Source organism: Micromys minutus (assembly GCF_963924665.1).
Source record: "Micromys minutus genome assembly, chromosome: 11".
Classification (NCBI taxonomy): Eukaryota; Metazoa; Chordata; class Mammalia; order Rodentia; family Muridae; genus Micromys; species Micromys minutus.
The window spans coordinates 21,596,561-21,622,159 of NC_137980.1; the positions used below are offsets into that span (position 1 = coordinate 21,596,561).

A 25,599-nucleotide genomic window follows, 5' to 3' on the forward strand; every position below is an offset into this window, starting at 1 on the left:
CTAACCTGGATAATAGAATGAGGTCATCTCTGAGGAAAACATAAGTTTTGAAAAATAAAAATGCAGGACACACTGTCAGAGAAAACAAGCTAACATACACAAATCCAAGTATGAGGCTCTTGCTATCAACAGGTCTGATCTCTTCAACTGAGTCAATGTCTTATACTGAGAGAAAAACTAAAAGATAAAGAAACAAAGACTAAGAGACACAGCAATCAAATGCATTGCCTGGTTCTTATTTAAGTTCTAAATGAAACATAGCAGCTGCAGAAAGAATTTTGAGGGCAGGTAGCACTGCATACTGTAAGTTTTAAAAAGGAGAATATGGTATATATAATAAATTAGGAATAAAAGTTTAAAGTGAGACGCAGAGCACTCAAAAAAATATATATATATATAAAACCAAACAAAACAAAAACCAAAAGGTTATGGTGAGGTACATGTACAATCTCAAGTCTGGCTGAAATGCCAGGGTTTCTGTTGTTTTGAGATAGGGCTTCAACTATGTTAGTCATGGCTGGTCTGGAACTTAAGAGATTCACCTAGACTCTTACTCTTGAGTACTGGCATTAAAGGTGTGCACTAACACATCTAACTAAAATGCCAGAATTTTGTTTTGCTTCATGCATGTTATAGTATATATCAATATTTTCTTCTCCTTTCTTTGAGACAGTTTCTCTGTGTAGCCTTGACTGTCCTGAACTCACTCTGTAGACCAGGCTGGCCTTGAATTTATAAGGATCCTCCTGACTCTACCTCATGACTGCTAAGATTAAAGATGTATGCCACCAGCACCACTCAGAGTCAGTTTTAATATACAGAACTTACAAAAAAAGGAGGGCTATATTGTAGAGATATGAATGCTTCTATTTTCCTATGTGCTCAAAGGTTCTAAAGAGGAAGAGAAAATATTCTACCTTTTAAGGAGGGGCTAAGAATAATTGTGGAATAAGGAAGTGAGACAAAAACGTCAAGTTAACATCAATGAGGACTGTTTCCAGATATAGTTGGTGTTTTTTAAACCACTACTGTGTACACTGACTGCTGGCTTTACTGTGAAATAAGGAGATGCTAAAAACACTAGCACCCCATTGGCTTACTACATGCTTTAGGCTGACGTTGGGACATAAGGAAACTTTCAAGTCTTGGAGTTTTTTTTTTTTTTTTTTTTTAAACAAATGACATCCATTTAGGTACTTGCTGTGGGGAGGCAGGAGTGTGGCACAAGATGATGTCAAAGGACAACTGTAGGAACTGATTCTGTTGTTCTAACATGTGGTACCCAAGGACTGAATTCAAGTTCTCCAATTCTTTGAACCATCTCCTGGCCCCTCTAGGAGGCTTTTAGAGAGGTTGGAAATAACAAATCAGGAAGTTTTTGTTGAAGTAATATGAAGATGTAGAAACAAAGTGATCATAAAAAACTAGCTTCTTGCCAGGCATGATGGCTCATGTTTACAATCCCACAACTTGAATGAGGCAGAAGGATCATCATAAAGATCACCCTAGGGTACAATCAGTTCCAGGGAAATCTGGGCTATAGAATGAGCCAATCTTTAACCCCAGCATTCTGAAGACAGAAGCAGACAGATCTCTTGTCAGTCTGAGACCATCCTGGCCAGCCAGGACTATATAGTGAGACTTTGTCTCAAAAAAGAAGAAAAATAAGATTAACATCTTATAACTCAGAGAACAAATGATGCTAAATATTTTAAATGCATCTACTTACCTGTTTTGGCTTCACTTCTAAGACCTGAGCTTTTAACCAGGTTTCAACTTCTTCAATTTTCTTTTTATGTACAGCAAGTTCATGCTAAGACAAAAACTTGAGATTAAAAGTATTTCAAAACATTTTTAGCCTGTCAGCAGCTTTTAATATGAACATTTTAGTGAACAAAAAAGTTACAAAACGGGCTGAAGAGACAGCCCAACAGTTAAAAGCACTTGCTACTCTTCCAGACAACCTAGTTGATTACCTGTAACTACATGGTGAGTCATAGTCATCTGTAACTCTAGTTCCAGAGGATCCAATACTCTCCACCTCTGTGGGACCAGCACACAAATGGTGTGCATGCAGGCAAAACACTCACATAAAAAATGAATAAATTTTAAAAAGTCTGTAAAACAGTAATATGTTATGCTATAATAATAGAGTCTTTTGATTATATTTTATTTATTTATTTATGCTTTGTTATTAAGCTTTTTATGTTTATTTATGTTTTATACTTTATGTCAAAGAGTATTTGTGGTACACTCAGAGGGCATCAGATCCTCTGGAACTGTAGTTATAGACGTTGTTAACTATCCCATGGGTGTTTAAAATGGCACCTGGGTCCTCTGGAAAAGCAGTCAGTGCTCTTAACTGTTGAGGCATCTCCCCAGCCCCTTAATTTTTATACTATTATGGAAAAACCCTATTTTCATGCTGATATACTGCATGGCAATTTTTTGTACTTCTGTTTATCATGAAACTTCTAAAAAATCCAGCAATATATTTTGGAGAAGAAACAGAAAAAAAGTATAGCATTTGTAAATTCTAGTCTAGGGTTAAATTAAAGACTGAGAAAAGATGCTACAACTACAGAATAACTTGGTAGAAAAAGTACAAAATACTGTTTTTTCTTCTCTACTACATTTTACTTATTTATTTTGTGACTGGGTCTCTCTATATAGCCCTGGCTTTCTGGGAACTTGCTATGTAGGTAAGACTGGCCTTGAACTCACTAGGTTGACCAGGCTTCTGAGTGATGGAATTAAATGTGTGGGGTACCACATCAAACTAAAACAGATTCTTAAAAATAAAACTCTGAAAATGTTGTTATCCATGTTCATCCATCCTAAAAACTGCAAACATGTTTGTATGTTATTCAGTGCATACCTGAGTTTCTGGTTTATATTTATCCACCCATGGCTCATTGTCAGACAGATGTTCTTTTGACGTTTCTAGACCATTAGTCTGTTCCAAAGACAGCCTTCCTCTTTTTCTAGCTGGCAATCTGTTACTTTCTAATGTGGAGGGCAAATATTTTCTTCTGTGACTGGAGTTAGTCAAACTTAAAGATGAAGTGGTGATGGTGGTGACAGCAGTGTTTGCTGAAAAGTCATCAAATGATGGATCTACCCAGTCTGTTACCTGAGAAGAAACAAAACTACAATTACTACTGTTTTTACATCTATTCCCTCTGTAACTGAACTACTTTAGAATATGACTGTAACGCTTAAAAGTTCTGCAAACTGTTTATCCACTTAGCCAAGATTTTTGAAACAGGGTCACGTTCACATGTGGTCCACATACACACGTGGCCAAAACAACCATACCAAAAAAAAAAAAAAGAATGAAAAAATGTAAATATTGCAAGACATGGCTAAGCAGTACAGCATTTACCTATCAATGCCTGAGGGCCTGGCTCAACCCTCAAGCATGGAGAAACAAATACCAATTTACACTCACAAACTGGGTTGGGAACATGGCAGCATGATGACTTAAATCTGACCTTTAAGTAAAAATACATGTGTGGCACATATTCATGTGATACCAGTATGGATGGGGAAGCAGAAATATGAAGACTCCCAATAGCAAGCCAGTCTAGTCCGGGTAGATTCCCTGTTCAGTGAGAAACTCTATCAGAGGCAGATAGTGATTGAGGAAGACAGTGATAATCTGGCCTACACAGTCACATCACATGTGCACACACACACAAATATTCACAAACTAAGAGCCACTTTATACATTTAAATAATCCATATCAAAAAAAAATTTTTTTTGAGACAGTGTTTCTCTATGTAGCCCTGGCTGTCCTGGAACTCACTCTGTAGACCAGGCTAGCTTCAAACTCAGTGATCCTGCTTCTGTCTCTGATTAAAGGCATGTGCCACCATACCCACATCTAACTCTGTTAAAATAAAGGTGAAGAATCCTGATGCTGATCCTGGTGATTATGACTACATTGTATTTCTTTTCAGTGCACTAAGCAACCAACACTTCAATAGATGAGACAGGGGAAGGTGATGTCTTTTTCCTGGAGCTGTCTAGGGCAAGAATATTGGAGCCATCAGAACAGGAAAGTCCACGTGTTCTAGTACATAGAAACTGCTAATCTCACCACAGCTCTCTCTAGAACTTTCTTTTCTTTGTGGTGGTGGTACACACCTTTAGTCCCATTATCTGGGAGGGAGAGGCAGGAGGAAAATCTCTTAGTTCAAGGCCAGCCTTGTCTACAAAGCAAGTTCTAGAAGACCTAGGACTACAGAGAAATCCTGTCTTAAAAAAATCAAAATGAGGGCTGGAGAGTTGGCTCAGCAGTTAAAAGCACTGACTGCTCTTCCAGAGGTCCTGAGTTCAAAACCCAGCAACCACATGGTGGCTCACAACCATCTGTTATGGAATCTGATGCCCTCTTCTGGTGTGTCTGAAGACAGTGACAGTGCACTCACATACATAAAATAGACAAAAGAAATCTTAAAATCAAAATGAATAAATAAAAATTTTATAAATACATATAAAAAGGCGAATTGAGCAATTTTAACTTGAAATAACAGCACTAAAAAGGTTTTTCAGATAATGAAATATTCTAAATGTCTGGGCATGGCAGCACAGCTTTTAAGTCTAGCATTTGAGAACAGAGACAAGAGGGGCAGCAGCAGGTTTGAGGATAGCCTGGTCTACATGAGGAAAACCTGCCTCAAATCAAACAAACAAAAGTCTAAAACTACATTTTTAAATGTGCATGGTGTTTTGCCTGTATATATGTCTGCATGAGGGTGTCAGACCCACTGGAACTGGACTTAACAGTTGTGACTTGTCATATAAATGCTGGGAATTGAACCCCGGTCCTCTGGAAGAGCTCTTAGCTGCTGAGCCATTTCTCCAGCACCCCAAAAGTAGATTTTAATACTTTTAAATCTACTTCTTTTAAATCTAGAAAAATCTAACATGTCACCTGGCTTTTAAAATTTTCCTGACTATTAAGGAAGAAGCAAGAATACACTTTCTTCAAGGCTCAGCAAGATGTCGAGAGGGAAGGGAAGAAGGGAGGGGCGGAGAAGAATATTAGCAAAGGGGGGGACTTAATTACAGTTGTAAACTCCTTGTTAGATAATGTTCCTCTCAGAGATAGACTCCAAAACTAGAAATAAAAATAAGATTTATGGGGAAAAAATGTGGGTTGATAACTATTTTATCAATCTAATTCGCATTTTACCCTTTGGTCAGAGGGTCAGAAATATTATCAGAAGTAGAAGAAAAAAGATGTACAGAAAAAAAAATGCTGTCATAGCCACCTGATTCATTTTTTCTTTGTCAAAGAATTGGCAATGTTGTTCTAATTATTTTCTTTCTGCTATATTTAAAAGTACATGCAAATAGTTTTATATTAAACCTTCTGAAGACAATATAGATTTATGTTATTTATAATTTTGTAGTTTTATTTCTTACTTCCATCTACCATGAGAAAAAAAAACAGCAAAGTTATAAAATTTGCTTGAAATAAAAAAAAATAATAATAATAATTAGAGTCCCCCTTAGGGAAAAAGCTCTCAGCTCCCTTGCATGAGTCTGGACTCCCTCACAATTCCTATCCTGCTGAAAAATAACACACTGAACATCAGAGAGAGCCTGTGGTTAAGCTAACCAACAACAATATACATATCTTTTCAAGAGTGTTTACTCTTTGTAACTGCGATTACAAATGTTTTTTACAAAGCTAGACATAGTGGTTTGAGCCCTTAATCCCAGCACTCAGGAGGCAAAAGCCAGTCTGATCTAAAGAGTAAGTTTTCCAAGTGCTGGAGAGATGGCTCAGCAGTTGAGCACTGACTGCTCTTCCAGAGGTCCTGAGTTTAAATCCCAGTAACCACATGGTGGCTCACAACCATCTGTAATGGGATCTGATGCCCTTTTCTGGTGTGTCTGAAGACAGTGACAGTGTACTCATAAATAAAATTAATAACTCTTAAAAACAAAAGTGAGTTCCAAGATCTACAAAGAGAAACTTTTGAAAAATTAAAAAAGAAAAAGAGAGAAAAAAGGGAGACTTTTCATAATTATAGTTGTTTTGCAGCTTACCAGACTTCAGATCACCAGTTACAACACACATTGGCCCATCACTACTTTGACAGGCACAAGGCACTGAGAACAAACAAACTTTTGTGGTTCTCTTTAAGCCATTTTATGTATATCATACCTTTGTGGAAGACACCTTTGGTCTAAGGAAAGTTTCTGACATTATAAACTTTAACAGTTCCCATCAGTAGCATACAATTTAAAGTGTGTTGAAGTATAATCACCTTGGAGGGAAAAAAGAAAAACACTTCAAATTAGCAAAAACTGTGAGTAGAGGATTAATAGTAATCAATATCAAGATACATAATTAACCACGTAATATGGGCTCAAAAAAAAGATGGTAAAACCCTTAAGTAAATTTTAAATTTTATAAAAATTATAATTTTATCAGATAATCTATTTGTGGTGGGGTGGTGTAATATAAATAAAAGCTTTTCATATAAACTCGATGAATAAAACATAAAATCCACATATTTGTGGATTTACCTTATATTATAAAGAAAAACTAATCCCATATAAGCATATTAATGCCAAAATTCGTATTTCATATTATATTGCAAATTATATAGTGGACAATTTTTTAAAAAAGGAAAAAACACAATGAAGTCAGATTCATCAATCACTTTGGATAAACCTATTATATTGGAAGGTTCGCTGGTCTATTTTAGAGTTGTAGGTACACACAAGCCCACAAGCTAATAACGTTCCCTTGTCATTTAGGATTAAGACACAAATCGTCTGCTTAAGAAAGATGCTCAAAGGTCAGGGCTCTTTGAAAACAAGACTGACAATCACTCCCTTGGATAAACAAACAACTGTCTCTGACACCAGGCTCGTGAAATACGCAGGAGATAAAGAACTTCAAGACTACCCCTAGCTGACCCACCTCCACCTCTCACAATGCTCAGGGGACAGGGACACAAAGCTCACACGTCAGTCCTAGGTGTTTCTGCAATCAACAGCGAACGGAGTTGACACCTCACACCATGGCTCCAGGCCAGGGCTCGTCACCTACATTCTACACTAGTCCATATTGGAGGGCGGGTCGGGAGGACAGGTCAGGTAGGCGTGAAGACGAAGCTGGCCTCACGCCTCTAGGACATTAATAAGAAAAGCGGAAGCGGCGGCGTCCTTACTTTCTGGGAGCTGCGTCCCCTCGCGGGCGGAAAAACGTGATGGAGCCCAGGCTGTCCTGTGGAAAGGTAGCCGCCCAGCCCTCCGAGCTTAGCTGCAGGCTTCTAGGGTGGCCCGCCTCCTGGGGACCTTCCTTACTGACGGCGCTTCCGCGACGCAGCCAGAGGGGCGGGGCCGGCAAGCGAGCGAGTGACATAGGCGTCCAGCGTACTGCCTGACCCGAAACGCAGGCGGGACTTGGGGCCCCGCTGCCCACCGTTCTGGGCAAGTGTAGCGCTCGAGGCCGGGGAATCATGGTGCATGCCAAGGGGGATCTAAGTGCGTGTGAGCACCGCGGAGGGCCTCGAGGGAACCAAGCCTCCGGCGCGCGCGCCGGCCCGCCCTTTCCGGCTCCTCCCTGGAGAGTGCGTCGGGCAGGCGCGTGAGCCGAGACGCTGGCTGCGTGCGGAGGAGGACTATGAAGCTGCCAAACATCCTGCTCACCGGTTAGGGCGCGCGGCGGGGCCGGGCCGGGGTTTGCCGAGTGCTGTGAGGACTCGGGGGCGCTGAGTGTTCGGCCTCGGGGCCCCTCGGGCCACGCGACGTGCCGTGTTGTCGTCGCGTCAGGACCCGGCGCTCGCGACCGTTGGAGGTGGGGGCAGGGGGAGCGGGGGAGGCGCTCGTTCGGTTGGCCGGACGCACGGCGGCGAGGACGAGGGCGGCGGCCGGGTCCTGCTCCACTGCCCCGCCAGACTCTCGGGCTCTGTCAATCGGGTATCTTTGCCTGGGGGACTCGCTGATCCTTTGTCGCGGTCGGGCTTAGAAGTTTTTAAACCGAAGGTGCTGTGAGGCAGTTTTTAGCCGTTAGGAGATGTGGTAATGGTGGTTGCCTTGGGTCTTCCTGGTCGTCACCCTTCCCCCCCCCTCTCCTTTTTAAATACTCTGCTTCTGAGAAACACTTCCCAAAAGGTTTCGGGAGATGTTCTGGGGATGCTTGGGAAGAGACGTGACTAAGTAACTCTTACTGAACTTAATTCAGTTCGTGTCACGGGCTTTGTTGTTGTTTCAGTGTTAAGGTTTCTGAGGTTTGTGGTGATGTGGACCTGATTGTGGGTGGGGCGTTACGGAGCTTCAATTAGAAATGTTAAATTGTAGCACTTAGCATCTTAGGCCAGTCGTACAAATGGAATGGATATAGGTGCTTCCCTTTATTTAAAAAAAAAAAAAAAGTCAGCTGCTGTTTGTGAAAGCAAAGTTTTTGTGAGGTAATGAATCTTAAGGTTGTTTGTCCCAGCTCTACAGACTTTAGCTTTTAAGATTCCTTAGGAGGAATGTTTTATTATACCTGATTTGCATGGTCAGACAGTGTCTTGAGGGTTTAAGATTCTGAAGCCAGTAGGCTACAGAGGGAGCCCCTGGTGATAGAGTTCAGTTGGTAGAGTACTTAATATTACTAGTAGGCAGGAAATCCTGGGTTGGATACCCAGAACTACGTAGACTAGATGGGGGTCTGTTATTCCAATGCTAAGGAGGATGCAAAGTCAAAGGCCAGCCCTATCAGGAAAAAACCAAGAGCTACATGGTAGGAAGTCAGTTATAAAATAAGAATGTTGAATACAGAGTTCGCACATACTAAATCAAGGGTTGAGATTGGTGTATTACAGTAAAAATATTTTTTCCTGAATATAGACATGATTTTTCAGGGTTGCTTATAATGTTCAAATTAGCTTCAGTAATTTTAAGCTTGAACATTATGCATTTGGTTGTCTTCTAAGGGTATTAGCTATAAAAGGATTAAAGCAAAGAACAGTGTATAGTGCCATTTATGCAAAAGGGTGTCTATACTGTGTGTGGATATGCACACAGTTAGATGCATACCAAGTATCCCTTAGGCATACACAAACACAGAAAGTAAGAAACTGGTTTATAGTAGTTCCCTCTTGGGAAGTCATTGATGTTGGGGGTGAATAGTAGTAATGATATTTCTCATACTACTTACATTTTTCCCATTGAATTTTTTTAAGCTTTTATTAATGCAATAAATGATGATAGTGTATTTGAAGTGCCTGGTTTTATGCTGGGAATTAGCATCAAAATTGTTGGAGGCCTCTCCCTGGAGATTAGTATACAGAATGATATTCACTAATTTCTGGAGGATTTGTTTGGTTGGTTTGGTTTTGAGACAGGGTCTTGCTTTGTGTCCCTGGCTGTCCTGAAACTATGTAGTCTAGTCTGGTCTTGAAGTCACAAGTGATTCATTTACCTGCCTCTGCCCTAAGTGCTGTGATTAAAGGCATACATTCCATACCAGGTTTTCTGGGGAATTTTTATTACTTTGTGGTATATATTCACATATGATTGCTAATTAAAAATTTTATATCAGTTAGAAACCTTAAGGGCATAAGATGGCTGACATATAATGAGTAGTATTTGAACAGTATTTTTCTGTGGCTTCTCTTACAGGTACACCAGGGGTTGGAAAAACCACACTAGGCAAAGAACTTGCATCCAGATCTGGCCTGAAGTACATTAATGTGGGAGATCTAGCTCGGGAAGGTAAGGGTCTCTTTGTTGAATTTTTGTTTTTAAATCACTAGAATGTTAGGACTGCTAAGTTGCTAGAGGGTCCTATTAATGAGCAATTTATGAAAAAGAAAATTACATGTAGAAGTAGATATAGTAGTATTACTTAGTTATTTTGGGCATTTTTCCTTCCCTAACCCAAAATAACTAGCATTGTTGCGAACTGTAATGATTGGGACAGTTTCTGTTAGGAGACTGGACAGATAAGATCAGAATATGAAGAAGAGGGAAGATGCCGTGGGTTCAGCAGACACAAAGATCTGGGTGGTTTTATATGTATGAGACATTATATTGGTGTCTCAGGAAGGACAGGTTACTGTGAACTGAAACAATTAGGATATGACTATATTATATCATTTTTTAAAGACCACTGTGACGGTTGCATGCCCAGACTCACTGTATATAGTCCAAGTGGTAGTTTTACTTATTTTCCCCTGTTTTCCCCTGATCTTTTATTACTTATTTGTGTCATCCTTTTTATATTCCACATTGCAGAGAAGGAATTCTGTGTTTAAGCAAAGGGAAGTTTAAATATGCTTAATTAAGGAAAAAGATTGATGTTTTGTATTTTAAATATATTTTTTAAAGTTTTAACACATTTGAACACAGTTGCTACTAAAGTAACTATTTCGGTTTGATCTAATTTCCATATTTTTTTTAAATGACCTAAAGTCTGATCACCGGATATCATGGAGTCTGGCAAGATGGCGTCTCCCAAGAGCATGCCGAAAGATGCACAGATGATGGCACAAATCCTGAAGGATATGGGGATTACAGAATATGAGCCAAGAGTTATAAATCAGATGCTGGAGTTTGCCTTCCGATATGTGACCACAATTCTAGATGATGCTAAAATCTATTCAAGCCATGCTAAGAAAGCTACTGTTGACGCAGATGATGTGCGATTGGCAATCCAGTGCCGTGCTGACCAGTCTTTCACTTCTCCTCCCCCGAGAGATTTTTTATTAGATATTGCAAGACAAAGAAATCAAACCCCTTTGCCATTGATCAAGCCATATTCAGGTCCTAGATTGCCACCTGATAGATATTGCTTAACTGCTCCAAACTATAGGCTTAAGTCTTTACAAAAAAAGGCACCTACTCCTGCAGGAAGAATAACTGTTCCAAGGCTAAGTGTTGGTTCAGTTTCTAGTAGGCCGAGCACTCCCACACTCGGCACACCAACTCCACAGGCCATGTCTGTTTCAGCTAAAGTAGGCACTCCAATGTCCCTCACGGGGCAGAGGTTTACAGTGCAGATGCCTGCTTCTCAGTCCCCTGCTGTCAAAGCTTCCATTCCTGCAACATCGGCAGTTCAGAATGTTCTTATTAACCCATCGTTAATTGGGTCCAAAAACATTCTTATTACTACTAATATGGTATCACAGAATACAGCCAATGAGTCAGCCAATGCACTGAAAAGAAAACGTGAAGATGATGATGATGACGATGATGATGATGATGATGACTATGATAATTTGTAATCTAGCCTTGATGCATGAAACGTGTATTCTTGGTCTTGGATCCATTGTACTGAAAGCATGTTCGATGTTTTAAAGCTGTACTTTAGAAAGTGGTATTTAATAAGTATACTTATTATGCTTTTTGATTGAAATGTTCAGTTTTACTAGAACTAGTAATGGTTTTTCATCTCGCTCTTTATGCATAAAAAATAAACTTGTCATTTATCAATATGATTCTTGGTACTTTGGCAGTTATGTTACAGTCTGTGTTATATCTACTGTGCTACTTACCCCAGTGTCTTTAGATGTTTATTTATTTGGGGGCAGGGTCTCGTTCTCTACAGTACTGGGTATTCTGTAACTTTATTGGCCCAGCTGGCTTCGAACTCACAGATTGATCTTCCTGCCTGTTTCCTGGGTGTTGGGATTAAAGGTGTTCACCACCACACCCAGCCAGTCTCCTGTGTATAAGTCACTCTTAGGTTATTATCTCTAGTTCATCATAACCATGACACATGTATTTGGAGAGACTACTTGGTAAGATTTCTTCCTATAATGAATTAAATTTATTTCATTTATATGCTTAGATTTAACTTCCTCATTGGCCTAGTTTCTCAGTTTCTTTTATGTATATGGGTGTTTTCCTGTAAGTGCACTGTGCTGTGAATGCCTGGTGCCTATGGAGGGCAGATAAGGGCTTTCAGATCCCTTGGAACTGGATGGATCACTAATGGTTTAAAATACAAGGTGAATGATGGTAATTGAACCCAGGACCTCTGGAAAAATAGCCATTAGTCACTGATCCATCTCTCTAGTCCTGTCTCAGTTTTTAAAGTAAATGTTTTTCTTAACTTAAACGGTTCTCCTGACTGAGTGCCTCAGTAGCATGGGTGTATAAGAATGCTTATATTATCCTTTGTCCCTGTCTTGGATTACTCTCCATTTGGTGTTCCTTCTCATATAGAATTGTTTTACTGTTATTAGCATCCTAAGTTTTCCTACCCTTGGTTTAGTAGCATTTAGCCCAACAAAGGCTAATCCAGGGTACACATAGGTCTGGGTAGAATAATACAGGGGTATTGAATTCATTTCAAATAGAATCAGGTTTTCACATGCTAATAAGCATATACTTTAGCACAGAGTATGTGCACAGTACTTCTGCTGTGTACTTACCCTAGCTAAGGAATAACCTAGCAAAACCTCAAGTGATTACTGAAACTAAGGTGATTCCTGAGTCCATAGCAGCCGTCGTCTAGGAATTCTTTCTCTCTTCACAGTCCCGTTTACTCAGGACTAGTCACCTTCAAGGTGGTGATTCATGTTTGTAATTTTGGAAGCTTAGTTTTCTAGATACTTGTTACACGTGTCTAAACTTTGTAAGCACACACCTCCAAATTATCATATTTGGAAGGCATACCTTGAATTTGTCCTGAGTCTTCTTACTACCTCCTGATTCTAACTCCCCCTCCACACACACACACACACACACATATACACACACACTCTGCACAGTTATTGGTCTGAGCTTTCTATGGCACATGTGGAGGTCAGTGGACAGTTGCAGGAACCAGCTCTCACCTTGAGACCCTAGGCATCAAACTTAAATGGTAAGGTAGTAAATACCTTTATTTGAGCCATTTCTAAGTGTGCCCCCCCCCAACCCCAATATTTGGTTTATTTGGTGCTGGGGCTCAAGCTCAGGGCTTGGTACATGCTATGTAAGTATCTGCCACCTGAGACCCTAGCCTCATGTGAGAAACCTGCTCAGTCTCCAGTATCTCTCACCTCCCTTTTGATACTATTCACTGATGTTAGGAAAGGATAAGAAAGGAGAGAATGGCAAGGTTGGGCCAGAATGTTGGTGGGAGGCTCTTAGAAGAGTCTGCAGTTCTAGCTTGCTTAGAACCAGACCTATCTTTATTATCCTTTCAATAACTAGTGCGTGTTTCTTTGATAAAAATGTTTCTGGAATGAGTGTTTGAAAATTTATATTATACTGGTTTCATTAAAATATGTTGATGTGATTGAAAATACCCTTCATTAGCCAAGAGGTAGTGGTGCATGTGGAAACAGAAGCTGGTTGGTGGATCTGAGTTCAAGGCCTTCCTAGTCTACAAAGTGAGTTCCAGGACAGCCAGGGCTACTCAGAGAAATCTCTGTCTTGGAGGAGGAGGAAGAAAAAAAATAAAACTGTTGTATATATTTTGGAGACCAGAGATAACTCATCAGAAGGTAAAAATCACACAAATGTAAAGATTGACATGTGTTTTGACATCTATGTAGTCTAAATATACCATATACAGACAATAATTTAAAAAAAACAAAATAGGAGCTGGAGAGATGGCTCAGTAGTTAAGATAACTTATTGTTCTTCCAGAGGTTCTGAGTTCAATTCCCAGCAACCACATGGTGGCTCACAACCATCTGTAATGGGATCCAGTGCCCTCTTCTGCTGTGTCTGAAGACAGGGACAGTGAACTAATACATTAAATAAATAAATCTTTTTCTAAAATTAGAACCTTCTTTTCTACATCAAAGGAGACTAGAGAGATGGCTCAGCAGTTAAGAGCACTGCCTGGTCTTCCTAAGGACCCAGGTTTGGTCCTCAGCACTCACACACAGCTCTTAACTGTAACTTCAGTTCCAGAGGATTCATTGCCCCCTTCTGGCTTCTGGACACCAGGGATACACGTGGTTCACAGGTACATGGAGGCAAGCATAAATACTCATTAAACACTTAAAAAACATTAGAATAAATTAGGTTCTAATTCTAAAGGTTAATTTTGCTACGTATATCTAATTTTTAGACATATAACTTTTAAATAAAAAATGGTTGAGTTTTGTTGTTTGTATATAAAGTCTGCACCATTATGCATGCCTGGTGCCCATGAAAGCCAGGAGAAAGCCTTGAATATATAAAGTCAGTAAGATAATGATTTCCACTCATCAAGCTTGTCTTCTTGAGTCCCAAACTTAGTGACAAGTCAGAGAAAGATTTGACAGTAGGATATGTCCATACCTTAAAAACAAGTTGTGTACAGATCTCTTGAGTTTGAGGCCAGCCTGGTCTATAGAGCAAGTTCCTGGATAGGCAGGGGTGCACCGAGAAACACTGTCTTAGGAAAAAATTGTTGTCTGACCCTGCCAATTCTGAGTGGTGCTTGCTTTGTGCCATAGCAAAAAAACTAATCAGGTAAAAATGGGTTACAAACAACAAATATGAAACAGCATTGCTTTTGTCTGCTCTTCATGGGGTGGATTAGAGTTTGGTGATTAATGTGGTTAATTTGGATAATAAACAAGACACTTGAGTGACCCAGAACATAGTCCTGAATTCTTTTGGGTACTGTGGTCACTGAGAGTTCAGTCTCTCCTTGCAATGCAAATCTGAAGTAGATGAAAACGTTTGTCAGGATATAAGACAGTGTTACAGGCTATTCGATCACAGCATGAATCTCGAGACTGTTACTTACTGGGCAAACAAACTGTTTCTAATTGTGTGGCTTAGCCTTAGCACACACCTTTAATTTCAAACAACAACGGTAAAGTTATTTGTAGAAGGAAGCACCCATGTTTGAAAGCAATGTCTAATTGAGTTTCAAAGTGACAAATCAGAAAGATTTGACAGTAGGTTACACCTAGCTCTCATGAGAGAAAAGGGAGGCTACTTGAAGAGAGAGCAGTATAGGAGAGGAGGCAAGCCGGTTTCTAACAGGTGAAGACAGAACAAACCAGAGAATGAAAAGGAGCCAGAAGATTAGAATATATTGCCAGTTAGTGTGAGGCCAGAGCAGTTGAGTCAGAGGCTGAGAGAGAAGCATTATCGAATCAGTCAGCTTGGAGATGGGTTTGAGCCAGTACAGCTGTGTTGAACCAGCAGTAATGTTCAGAAAGAGGGAGGAAGGGGTGAGCTTATTCAGCAGTAAGGCTCAGAGGCTGAAAACATTCTAGGTCTGGATAGGATTGTATGGAGGCTGGAGGCTTCCAGGACTAGGCCTAGGTCAGCACACAGGGGCAGTAAGCCTCACAGACTACATTTATCACAGGAGAATAAAGGAGTCAAGTAGTGATGTTATTCTAGCAAAGGATGTTAAAATGAAGGAAGGAGAATATGAGAAAGAGCTATGGCAGAACACACCATTTACCATCTTGTGTGCTTATAGGTGATGATACAAAGTGTAGTTGATTCCTGTACAACTTGAACACAGTTCCTCTTAAATTCCATTTGTTGTCATTTGAATCTGAAATGGCCTCCACAGGTTCACATATTTGTGAGTTTGAGACAAGTCCTCACTCAGGACTTGCTATATGGATCAGGCTGGCTTCGAACTCAAAGCTGCCTGTCTGGCTCCCGAACGCCAGAACTGAAGGTGTTTTGCTTCATACTTGGGTATTTTAGATTTAAAATAGTAACAAAGGGGGGCTGGAAAGATGGCTCAGCAGTTGGGCTGCTTTTCCAGAAGTCCTGAGTTCAATTTCCAGCAACCAAATGATGGCTCACAACCATCTGTGAGTTGTGAGTTGTAAGTTCTGATGCCCTCTTGTGGCACGCCGGTGTACATGCAGATAGAGTACTCATAAATTAAACCTTTTAAAGAAATAGTAATAGATTTATTTTTAATTATGTGTATGTGTCTGTCTGTATGTACTTGTGAATGCAAGTCTCACAGAGGCCAGAGGTATATGCCCCCTTGAAGTTGGAGTTACAGGCAGTTGTAAGCTTCCCATACATGTTCTTAACCAATATGCCTTCTCTTCCACCCCATAGATTAGTTCTATACAGTGACACTGGGTTTGTGAAACTTTTAGGAGGTAGATCCCGGCTGGCTGGGTGCTGGGAACTCTCCTTGTCGGCTATTGCTTCCCCTCTACCTCCTGCTAGTCACCACATGAAGCAGTGGCAGGTTCGAGCTCCCCTACCCCAGACTGCCTCACCTTCCCTGCCTACAAGAGGGTAGACATCTGAAAGCATGAGTCAGGTTAGGTCTCAAACCCAGGCAAATGGCTAACTGAGGTGCCTATTTAACATTATCAAAGTGCACCAGGTCTCCAGGCTCTCCCGGCATCCCTCAGTCCCTACCTTGTACAGGGTGTTCAGCTTGTCATTTGTCCTGGGTTTGAGACCTGGCAGTCACAGCAATGAGAAAGGTAGCCACTACAATACAGAACAGGGATTTTGTTCCAAAGGCCACATCCTTTGGTTGCTGCAGTTGATGCCTCAGATGCCTTGTTTATGTGACCAGGGATGCCCTGCCCTTCCCAGCTCTTGTCCTTTTCAACATCCCAAGCACTCGGTGATTATTGGTGATTATCGAGTTAGTGCTCAGTCGGCAAGGAAGAAGCAGCATTACTATTTATCAAGTCTTTCACACCAAGGCAGCTCTTTTTTTTTTTTAGGCTGATGTTTTTGCAAACAGCATTTATCCCAGGAAGACAGAAGTCACACTGGGTGCAACAGAGATAATTTCACCCTCGACTTAATTGCAACCCTTAACAAAATATAAGGAAATACGTAAGAAATGGACTATGTATCATGTGCTTATAGTGGCTGAAGTAGATTACAGTGAGGATGAGATTGTCTTACCTTCTGAACCAAAACTCCTGAAACTAGCTGTGAATTGTTGAAAGTTCTAATGTTAAATGTAATGTCCTCCCACCCTTTAATTCAGTGGTAGAACCAAAGGCAGGGCCGTGCGCATGTTGGGCAAGCATGTTGCCACTGAGCCCTGTTCCCAACAGCCCTAATTTGTCTTCTCTGCCATTTGTTTTGGTTTTGAGGCAGGGTCTTTTCTATCCTTGGCTGGCCTATAACTTGCTTCGTAGCTAAGAAGGACCTTGAGCACCTGATTATCCTGAGTGCTTGGATTATAGGTATTTGATCAAATGCCTGATTTAGTTAATGTTGGCAAACAGACCCAGGGCTTCGTGAGCAATAGTCATTCAAGAGAACTGAATAGGTGGATCTCTTGAGTTCAGTGCCAGCCAGAGATCTAGTGAGGCCCTGTCTTAAAGGGGGATGAAGGCAAACCTTTTACTAGAGAAACTATTAGGCCAGGCTGTGGTGGATCATGTCTTTAATCTAGCACTTAGTAGGCATATAGGCAGAGGCAAGCAGATCTCCAAGTTGGAAAACAGCATGGTCTACAGATTGAGTTCTAGGACAGCTATGGCTACACAGAGAAACCCTGTCTTGAAAACCCCTCCCCATTCCCATGTATTTGGGACTAGAGAGATGGCTTAGTGGTTAGGAGCTCATTCTGCTCTTCCAGAGGGCCAGAGCTAAGTTCCTAGGAACTACCTCATGGCTTACAGCCAGCAACCCATAATACCAGTTACGTTCAACACTTTTGGCCTCAAGAATAATACAATTTTTAAAATAAAATATTTTGTATCTTTTGAGATAGGGTTTCTCTGTGTAGCCTTGGCTGTCCTGGAACTCTGTAGACCAGGCTGGCCTTGAATTCATCTGCCTGCCTCTGCCTCCCAAGAGCTGGAATTAAGGACATGTGCCACCACCGCTAGGCAATTTTTTTTAATGCAAAAGTTTGATGTGAGTTGAGCGTGGTGGCACATCCTGTAATCCTAGTTCTCCAGAGGTTGAGGCCAGAGGACTCCTAGTTCAAATCCAGGGTGGTCTGCATCCGGTGACTGGAGCACAGAGGAAACACAGTGAGTTTGGGATGTGTTGCAGCCCCGGTTTCCTGCTAGGTTAAGATCCAGTTTTCTGTGTAGCCCTTGGTGCTTGTTGACCATCCCTCTTTGTGTCAGTGCCCTTTCTTGACCTGGAGAAATCCTCCATGGGTTTCCTCAAATCTAGAGTTAACCTAAGCCAGTGAAAGCGGCTTTGGAAACGCTAACGAGCTGGTCTGACTCCCTTGCAGGGCAGTTGTTCGACGGGTATGACGAGGAGTATGGCTGCCCCATCCTAGACGAGGACAGGGTAAGTGCCACTGAGCCGAGCGTACATCTGGCGAGCACGTGGGCAAATTCACCTCCGTCTTCTTTGGAATGCTCATCCTTTGTATTTGTGTGTGTTCCTTACAGGTTGTCGATGAGTTAGAGCATCAGATGAGAGAGGGCGGTGTGATTGTTGATTACCACGGTTGTGATTTCTTTCCTGAACGCTGGTTTCATATAGTGTTCGTGTTGAGAACAGATAATGGTATATTGTACAAACGACTTGAAACAAGGTAAGAAAAAGGAAGAAACACTGATTTTGATCTTGAAGCAAATACATTTTATTCAGGGTCATGAGGTTGGCTGATCCTACCATGAGAAGACACTTTGAAAAGCTGCTTTATTTGCTCTCTGTAAATCTGTGGATTTGGTTTTATAATAACCTTATGGTTATTATAACTCAGCCAAAGACATTTGTAAGGCCCAGGTAAGTACTTCCTGAGTAACAGAATACCTCAACTGAGTTTTATTTTCCCCAAGACTGTGCAGCCCTGGCTTTCCTGTAACTCACTCTGTAAACCAAGCTGGCCTTGAACTCCGAGGTCACCTACCTCTGTCCCCAGAGTGCTGGGAATAAAGGTGTGCACCAACACTGCCTAGCTTCAGCTGAAAACTTGAGTTAGTAAATATACTGGATAGAAACCCCCACACTATCATGCTTTATCCTCTATCTAGGAAAAGGACCAAACACTAATATTCTATGTTTGAACACTGTCCATTTAAATTATCCCCATACCAACAGCAGGGAACGAAAATTAATAAGATATGTGCTGAGCTTTGTGACACACCTTTGATCCCAGCTCAAAATGGCTTCCAGGAACAAAAATAGAGTCAGGCTGGTTCTTCAGGAGCCATTATCAAACTCTTCTATTCCTGTCAAAGGCTTTAAATGGCCTTGGTAGCTTTTCAACAAATGGATACCGTGTAGTGGTCCTCTGGCCTGTAACTTCTAACTGGCTATTTAGTTGGGTTATATACTGCCTAGACATTGTGTACGTTACTTTTATTACTGTTGAAATTGGCAAAATAGAGTTGTCCAATTGACGTATGGTACTCCATGCTTTCCTCTCGTGTACTGTCTTTCTCATAAATCCTTGCCATGGATCTTTGTATTTGTCTCATAGCCAAGAATCTGGCTTGAGGTAGGGACTTGTATATTGGCTGATTGGTAATTATTTGAGCAGCTAATAAATTAGCACTTGATCTGGATAAACCTAAATGTCAGTCTCATAATTTTCAGTTTAGCACTCATGTGAAGAAGTCTCTCATACATGCTAGTCTGTTTCCTCTGCATGAAGAGAGTAGGAGAGGTGTTTTTAGGTAAATTTTGATATATCCAAAAAAGTGTCCAGTTTCTAGATTGTTCCCGAAGCTATAGTTAATGCTGTTGTGTTGGCTTAACCTCTCTTTGCCTTCCAGGGGTTATAATGAGAAGAAACTACAAGACAATATTCAGTGTGAGATTTTTCAAGTTCTTTATGAAGAAGCCATAGCATCTTACAAAGAAGAAATTGTGCATCAGCTGCCCAGTAATGAACCAGAAGAGCTAGAGGACAACATCAACCAAATATCAAGATGGATTGAGCAATGGGTCAAAGATCATAACCCTTAACTTAGAGACTGGGCAGCCAGGCACCACCATGACACACCTTTAGTCTCAGATCTTAGGAGGCAGCAGCCGGTCTCTAGTGAGTTCTAGGCCAGCTAGGGCTGCATAGAAAGACTGTTTGAAAGAAAGAAAGCCTGGCTCCAGTCACTCAGTCCACATCGTAGACACGACCAAGGATGAGCAGAAGAAAACTTGTGTCGCAGCTCCAGCTGCTGCTCGGATTTTTCTTCATGAAAAAGCTTAAACAATCTCAGATATGAGTGTAACTTATTAAAGATTGAAAATTGTCTTAAATTGAATTGATAATAAATCTAATCAATCAAAGAGTATACATCTCTTAAATTTAACCACTAAAACGTAACTGATCTCTTAAAATAAAAATGGAAAATTAAGGAGACATTGTTAGTCTTGCTCTTTTAGTTTGAAAGAATTAGAGGGGGCTGCTGAGTAAGCAGGAGCACCTGACTAAGGCTGGGACCCACACAACGGAGGAGAGAACAGTTCCCACAGGTAATCAACTCCCGCATGTGAGCTGGCGTGTGCACTCACACACGTAATGGAAAGTAGGCTTAAACAGTTTAAGGGTTGGCAAGGTGGCACAATGAATGAAGTGCTTACAAGCAGGAAGACAAGAGTTTTGGCTGTAAACCCAACACTAGGGACAGGAACAGTTCCTGGGGCAAGCTGGCTAACTAGACGGCTGGAATTGGCTAGCTCTGGGTTCAGCAAGTGGCTTCTTGAGTAAAGAGTGGTCAAGAAAGACAGCTGACACCACATACACTTCAGATTTTTTCTTTTGGACTAACACTGGTGGGGAGCCGAGGAGGATCCCAGTGAATCAAGTCTGAGTGAATGTGTACCAGACATGGGAACAGCCACATCGTGGACCCCATCGCCTCAGACCCACAGCAGAGGCTTAGAGAGATGGCAGGTCCTATGGTGGTTATGTGGATGGTGACCATGCAGAATGTCCCCATAACTTTCTTAGCTGTTTATTTATGGCATAGAGACTGCTCTGGGTTTAGCTAAGCCTGTCTCCTTGATCCAATTGTACACCATAAACATCACCTCCTTTCATGTCTGTGATAACACCACCTTTTTGCTCAGCTGTGCAGTAACCTGGCTCTCAACAAAGTGAGCTACATGGTGCTGAGGTTTCTCCATCACAGGGCCCAGTCCACCTGATACCCCGCTTTCCTGTCTGTCTGCTTCATTCCCTTGCCACGCCTAGTCAGATCTGCCCCCAGACCTACACTGGATACAGCAAATGATACTTGTTCTGTATGCAGAATTTATTTAGTATAAATGTTATACTAGCCTTCTAGCCCACCTCTCTCTCCAGGTCACCTCCCTCTAAGAAATAATGTTATGGGTGCATATGCAGCAGAGGATAGCATTCTCTGGCATCAATGGGAGAAGCTGCCTTTGGTCCAGCGAAGACTCGTTTCTTTCCCAGTGTAGGGGAACGCCAAGGCATTGAACAGGGAGAGGGTGGTTGGGAGAGGGAGCACCTTCATGGAGGTAATGGGAGGGGGGATAGGATTGGGGGAAAAGGGATGACATCTGAAATGTAAATACAGACTACTCAATAAAGAAAAAGAATGTTACAGGTTTCCTGTATATTCTTGCAGAGATTTGATGCTTATAAAACATGTATATACACTTTTTTTTTAAGTAATAAGACTGAAAAATAGCTATCGGTTTGCAAGGACAAGAGTTCAATTCCCAGAACCTGCCTTTTTAAGAAGATAGGTCTGGTGGCCTGCACTTGCTTGTAACCTGAGTGTTGGGGAGGTGGAGACAGATGAGGGGCTCTGGGGCTAGCCTAGCCTACTTCATAAGTTCCAAGCTAAATCTTAAGAACAAATATTTTAAAAATATTCTATGTCTTATTTTAAAATGCCTTATTATTATAAAAATAACTGCCTTAAAAATAAGATGGAATTTTCCATGAGTAACAATCTCCAAGGTTGAACCCTGGCCTCCATTGCACACATGCATCCTATATTTTAAATTATATGAGGGTCGTATTATCTCAATTTTATTTTTTAGATAAATTTTTACATTTTAAAATTCATATTTAATAGCCCAGCATTGAAGGCATATGCCTTTAATCCTAGCTCTAGGGAGGCAGAGGCAGATGGATCTCTAAATTTGAGGCCAGCCTAGTTTACAAAGCAAGTCCCAGGACAGTCAGGATAGAGAAGTCCTGTCACTGAAGGAAAGAAAATCAGATTGAAAGTTTGGTGACTTAAATGTACAGTCTGGGGATGTGTCTCAGTGATGGTAAATGTTTAGATGTACAAAGCCCGGCTTACTCACTGTTCTGTTGTGAAGAGACACTTTGACCAAGGCAACTTATAAAAGAAAGCACCTGATTGGGGGATTTGCTTGGTTTCAGAGGGTGAATCGGTGACCATCATGGTGGGGAGCACAGCTCTGGAACAGTAGCTAGGAACTTACATCTGACCCACAGACGGGAGATACTGGTCCTGGTTTGGGCTTTGGAACCCTCGAAGTCCACCTTCAGTGACACACCTCCTCCAACAATGTCATACCAACTAATAGTTCCATCACCCAGGGACTGAGCATTCCAATATACGAGCTTATGAGGCCGTTCTCATCCAGACCGTCACAAGGCCACTGCATATGGTCACCAGCACCCCAAAACTGATAGTGTGTACAGTTAACATTTGTTAAAAGACCTGTGTGTGCAGTGTGTAGAATAGATGTATGCAAGTACATGTGTGCACCTTAATGGAGGATAGGGGTTCACACCGGTGTCTTCTTTCCTCCCTTTTCCCTATGTTCTAGGACTCCTGGTTTCTTGGTTTTGAGTTGATCAGTTTTCTAGTGAACATGTACGTCTGCAGACGTTTACACACAAACACGTGAGTGATAACACACTACTAAGCCGCACAGTCTTAAATATGTTTGCTTGGTTTTTAATGAGTTCTGAATTCACACCTCTCGAAGTAGTTCACTAGTTTCAGTACAGGTATAGAATCAAGTACAGGCGCTAAGTGATTGCGTGGGGTTCACGAGAAAGACTCCACACAGATCGTGATAGAGGCCATAGGTCTCCCAGGATAAATTCCATTCTAAGTCGGGTTTTCCTCACGTCTAAGTAATTTAGGACAATACGGACTGGCTCTGGAGAAGAATTCCGAAGTTCGTTACTGTAAGATAAGGATCTCTTTCTACCAGAGTAATCTTTAAGCCTGGGAAAGTGACCACAACAAAACCTTCTGTGTGTTGGCACAGAGAATTGGTACACAACCATTGCAGCAAGGTTATGAAGTTGATCCAGTGTGGGTTAGTGTGAGGTAGTACCTGGGTTAGGAAATGAACTGGGGTCTGTGGTTTTGCTACAGGCGCTCTCCAGGCATTCTTCCTTCCTGCCCCGCCTTCAGCACTCCCTTGGGCCCAGGGTGTCTTCAGGGTTTCTAACTGGGCTTTCTAATGCTGAAAGCCTTATTCCAAGATCTACCTCTCCCGGGAACCTCACCTCGGGTGCATTCTTCTCTTAGGGGGCTCCTGAAGTCCCGAGGTTGGGACTCTTTAATTTTCCGTGTATTGATGCTCACCTTGCCCTAGTCTGTTCTAAATCTCAGGCTTTTATTTGTACGTCTGTTGTCCATCTGGCTTTGGAGCTGAAGTCGGAGGAGGGCAGCTAACATCCGGTTACACGGAGGCACGGACACAGGGCTTAGGAGAGCTGGCGCGCCGCTGGCCCACCCGGACCTGGCGGCCCTTTCGGGTCCCTGGCGGTGGTCGCGTAGTCCCGTGGCCCAAGGACGCTTGGCGGAGTGGGGTGAGCCACTAAAGGGTGCGCGGGGTGCGCGGCGAGGTTCGATCCTTGGGACAGATACGCAGAGTGCCAGGGTCAGGCTAGGACACCGGGAACAGCAGTGGGGAGGGTCAAGAGCTCGGTTGGTCAGGAGTGGAAACTGCAGATGGTGGTCAGATAGGCAAACCGGCTCCTTCCCCCAACCCCACCCACCCTCCCCGTAGACCTGCTATTAATGGCCTCTCTGACACCGGAGAATACCGATTTCAAAAACTCTGCCTCTCTCTCAGTCTCTTGTTATTATTTAGGTATTCGTTTTGAGCTATAAAGCTGTAATGCAAGAAATGCTATGCAATAGCCAGGTTTCAATATCCTGGGACAAAAAGGAACGGACAAAAGACCTCGAGAAAAACAGGAAATCCACGGAAGCCTGCGGTTTAGTTTAACCTGTACCGGTGTTTTTGTCTCAATTTTTGACAAATGTACCCTGATGTGATGCTAAATTTAGAGGAATTTAAGTGAAGGGCGTATGGGTCTAAATTTTTGCAACTTATTGTAAATTTAAAATTATTCTAAAGTTAAAAGTTAATATATAAAGCCCACAGCAAAGAGAAGCAGGTCATGGTTCACTAAGGAGGGTGTCTTAGTTTTTTTTTCTCCAGAGCCGGACAGGAAGTAGGTAGCTGTTTGATCAACTTGTTTGCTAAGGCAAAGTTGTCAGGCTGGTGGGGGTAGATCCTTCTGCCGACATTTTCCCGTTTGGATTTGTCTTCTCTCAATTGTCTTCAACAAGTATCTTGGAGAATCTATTAGATAGGAGCAAATGAAACTTCTGAATCAATAGGAGCCATGGAATGTCTTAGGACAAGAGAGGGACATCTTTAGATCCGTTTAGAAAGTATTTACTCAGCACGGTGTGTAGGGTGGCTTTATTGGTTTAGACCAGAAGAAGCTATCAGAAATTCTATGATTTGGGGAGATAATTGTAAGACTTGAAGACTTGGGGATTGAAGGCATGTTAGGATAAAAGAAAAGTTTTTCACTTGATGGCTTTGGAACATAGACAATGAATTTAAGAAAATAGAGAACTCCACAAGAGACTTGGAATGGGGGTGGGGAAAATAATGAACTTGGTTTCAATTGTGTTTGAATTACAGGCAGAGTGTCCAACTGGAAATGTGTGTTTAAGGAAGGCAGCTGTCTTAGTCAGGGTTTCTATTCCTGCCAAAATATCATGACCAAGAAGCAAGTTGGGGAGGAAAGGGTTTATTCAGTTTACACTTCCACATTGCTGTTCATCACCAAAGGAAGTCAGGACTGGAACTCAAGCAGGTCAGGAAACAGGAGCTGATGCAGAGGCCATGGAGGGATGTCACTTACTGGCTTACTTCCCCTGACTTGCTCAGCTTGCTTTCTTATAGAAGCCAGGTCTACCAGCCCACAATGGTCTGGGCTCTCCCCCTTTGATCACTGGTTGAGAAAATGCCTTACAGTTGTACTTAATGAGGCATTTCCCCAACTGAGGCTCCTTTCTCTCTGATAACTCCAGCTTGTGTCAAGTTGACATAAAACCAATCAGTACAACCACCAAGTCTGCTTAATACTCAAGTTCAAAATATTTATTTGAATACTGTTGCTGAGAATGAGAGGAAGCCAGATTAGAGCAAACTGTCAGTGTTAGTTTGAGGCCAAGCAGAGCAATTCAGTGAGAAGCTGAGAGAGGCCAGATCGAATCAGTCAGGTTGGACAGGAGTTTGAGTCAGGACAGCTGACTTGGATCAGACAGACAGAATTCAGAAAGAACTAGAAAAGGTGAGCTTAATCAGCAGTAAGTCTCCAAGATGACAATTACATCTGCTGAATAAAAGACACATTTACATCTACTTCACCAAATTACACTGTTCAGTCATTATATCTAAACCCATTTTTGAGCCAATGACACAAATCAGGATAGAGATCAGACATAAAATCTGAGCCCAGATTCCTGAGGCAGCACTTTCTCTATTCTACAACCTGCTGTTTC

The 25,599-nt window shown here is 41.7% G+C and overlaps 4 protein-coding genes across 6 annotated transcripts in view; 3 read left to right on the forward strand and 1 right to left on the reverse strand.

Moving 5' to 3' along the window:
• Positions 1–7,783, reverse strand: part of RAD17 (RAD17 checkpoint clamp loader component) — a 30,262-nt gene extending 22,479 nt beyond the window's left edge. Inside the window, exons 1-4 of one of the 2 annotated variants that reach the window (XM_080925798.1) lie at positions 7,679–7,783; positions 6,183–6,285; positions 2,879–3,133; positions 1,730–1,813 (exon numbers count right to left, since the gene is read on the reverse strand). In XM_080925798.1, coding sequence (XP_080781924.1) covers positions 1,730–1,813; positions 2,879–3,133; positions 6,183–6,224 — 381 coding nt within the window. In that variant the 5' untranslated portion in view covers positions 6,225–6,285; positions 7,679–7,783. Of the gene's footprint in view, positions 1–1,729; positions 1,814–2,878; positions 3,134–6,182; positions 6,286–7,197; positions 7,320–7,678 lie in introns of those variants that run through there. The other variant, XM_080925797.1, reaches the window with a different exon arrangement.
• AK6 (adenylate kinase 6) lies at positions 7,598–21,263 on the forward strand. Its single transcript, XM_080925803.1, has 5 exons — positions 7,598–7,680; positions 9,638–9,730; positions 18,102–18,160; positions 18,265–18,410; positions 19,597–21,263. Exons 1-5 carry the CDS (start codon positions 7,653–7,655, stop codon positions 19,787–19,789), a joined length of 519 nt encoding a protein of 172 aa, XP_080781929.1. The 5' UTR covers positions 7,598–7,652; the 3' UTR covers positions 19,790–21,263.
• Positions 7,662–11,454, forward strand: TAF9 (TATA-box binding protein associated factor 9). 2 transcript variants are annotated; one of them, XM_080925800.1, is made up of 3 exons: positions 7,662–7,680; positions 9,638–9,730; positions 10,430–11,454. In XM_080925800.1, the coding sequence occupies exon 3, from the start codon at positions 10,447–10,449 to the stop codon at positions 11,239–11,241; it is 795 nt and encodes a 264-aa protein (XP_080781926.1). In that variant the 5' UTR covers positions 7,662–7,680; positions 9,638–9,730; positions 10,430–10,446; the 3' UTR covers positions 11,242–11,454. The 2 variants fall into 2 exon arrangements, with proteins under 2 accessions (XP_080781926.1, XP_080781925.1); XM_080925799.1 differs by lacking the exon at positions 7,662–7,680 and adding an exon at positions 7,689–7,826.
• A 2,204-nt stretch (positions 21,264–23,467) lies between the features above and the next one.
• The window catches only part of CCDC125 (coiled-coil domain containing 125), a 28,158-nt gene continuing 26,026 nt past the window's right edge, over positions 23,468–25,599 (forward strand). Inside the window, exon 1 of the mRNA XM_080925140.1 lies at positions 23,468–23,600. The gene's annotated coding sequence lies outside the window, so the exon portion shown is untranslated. The remainder of the gene's footprint in view (positions 23,601–25,599) is intronic.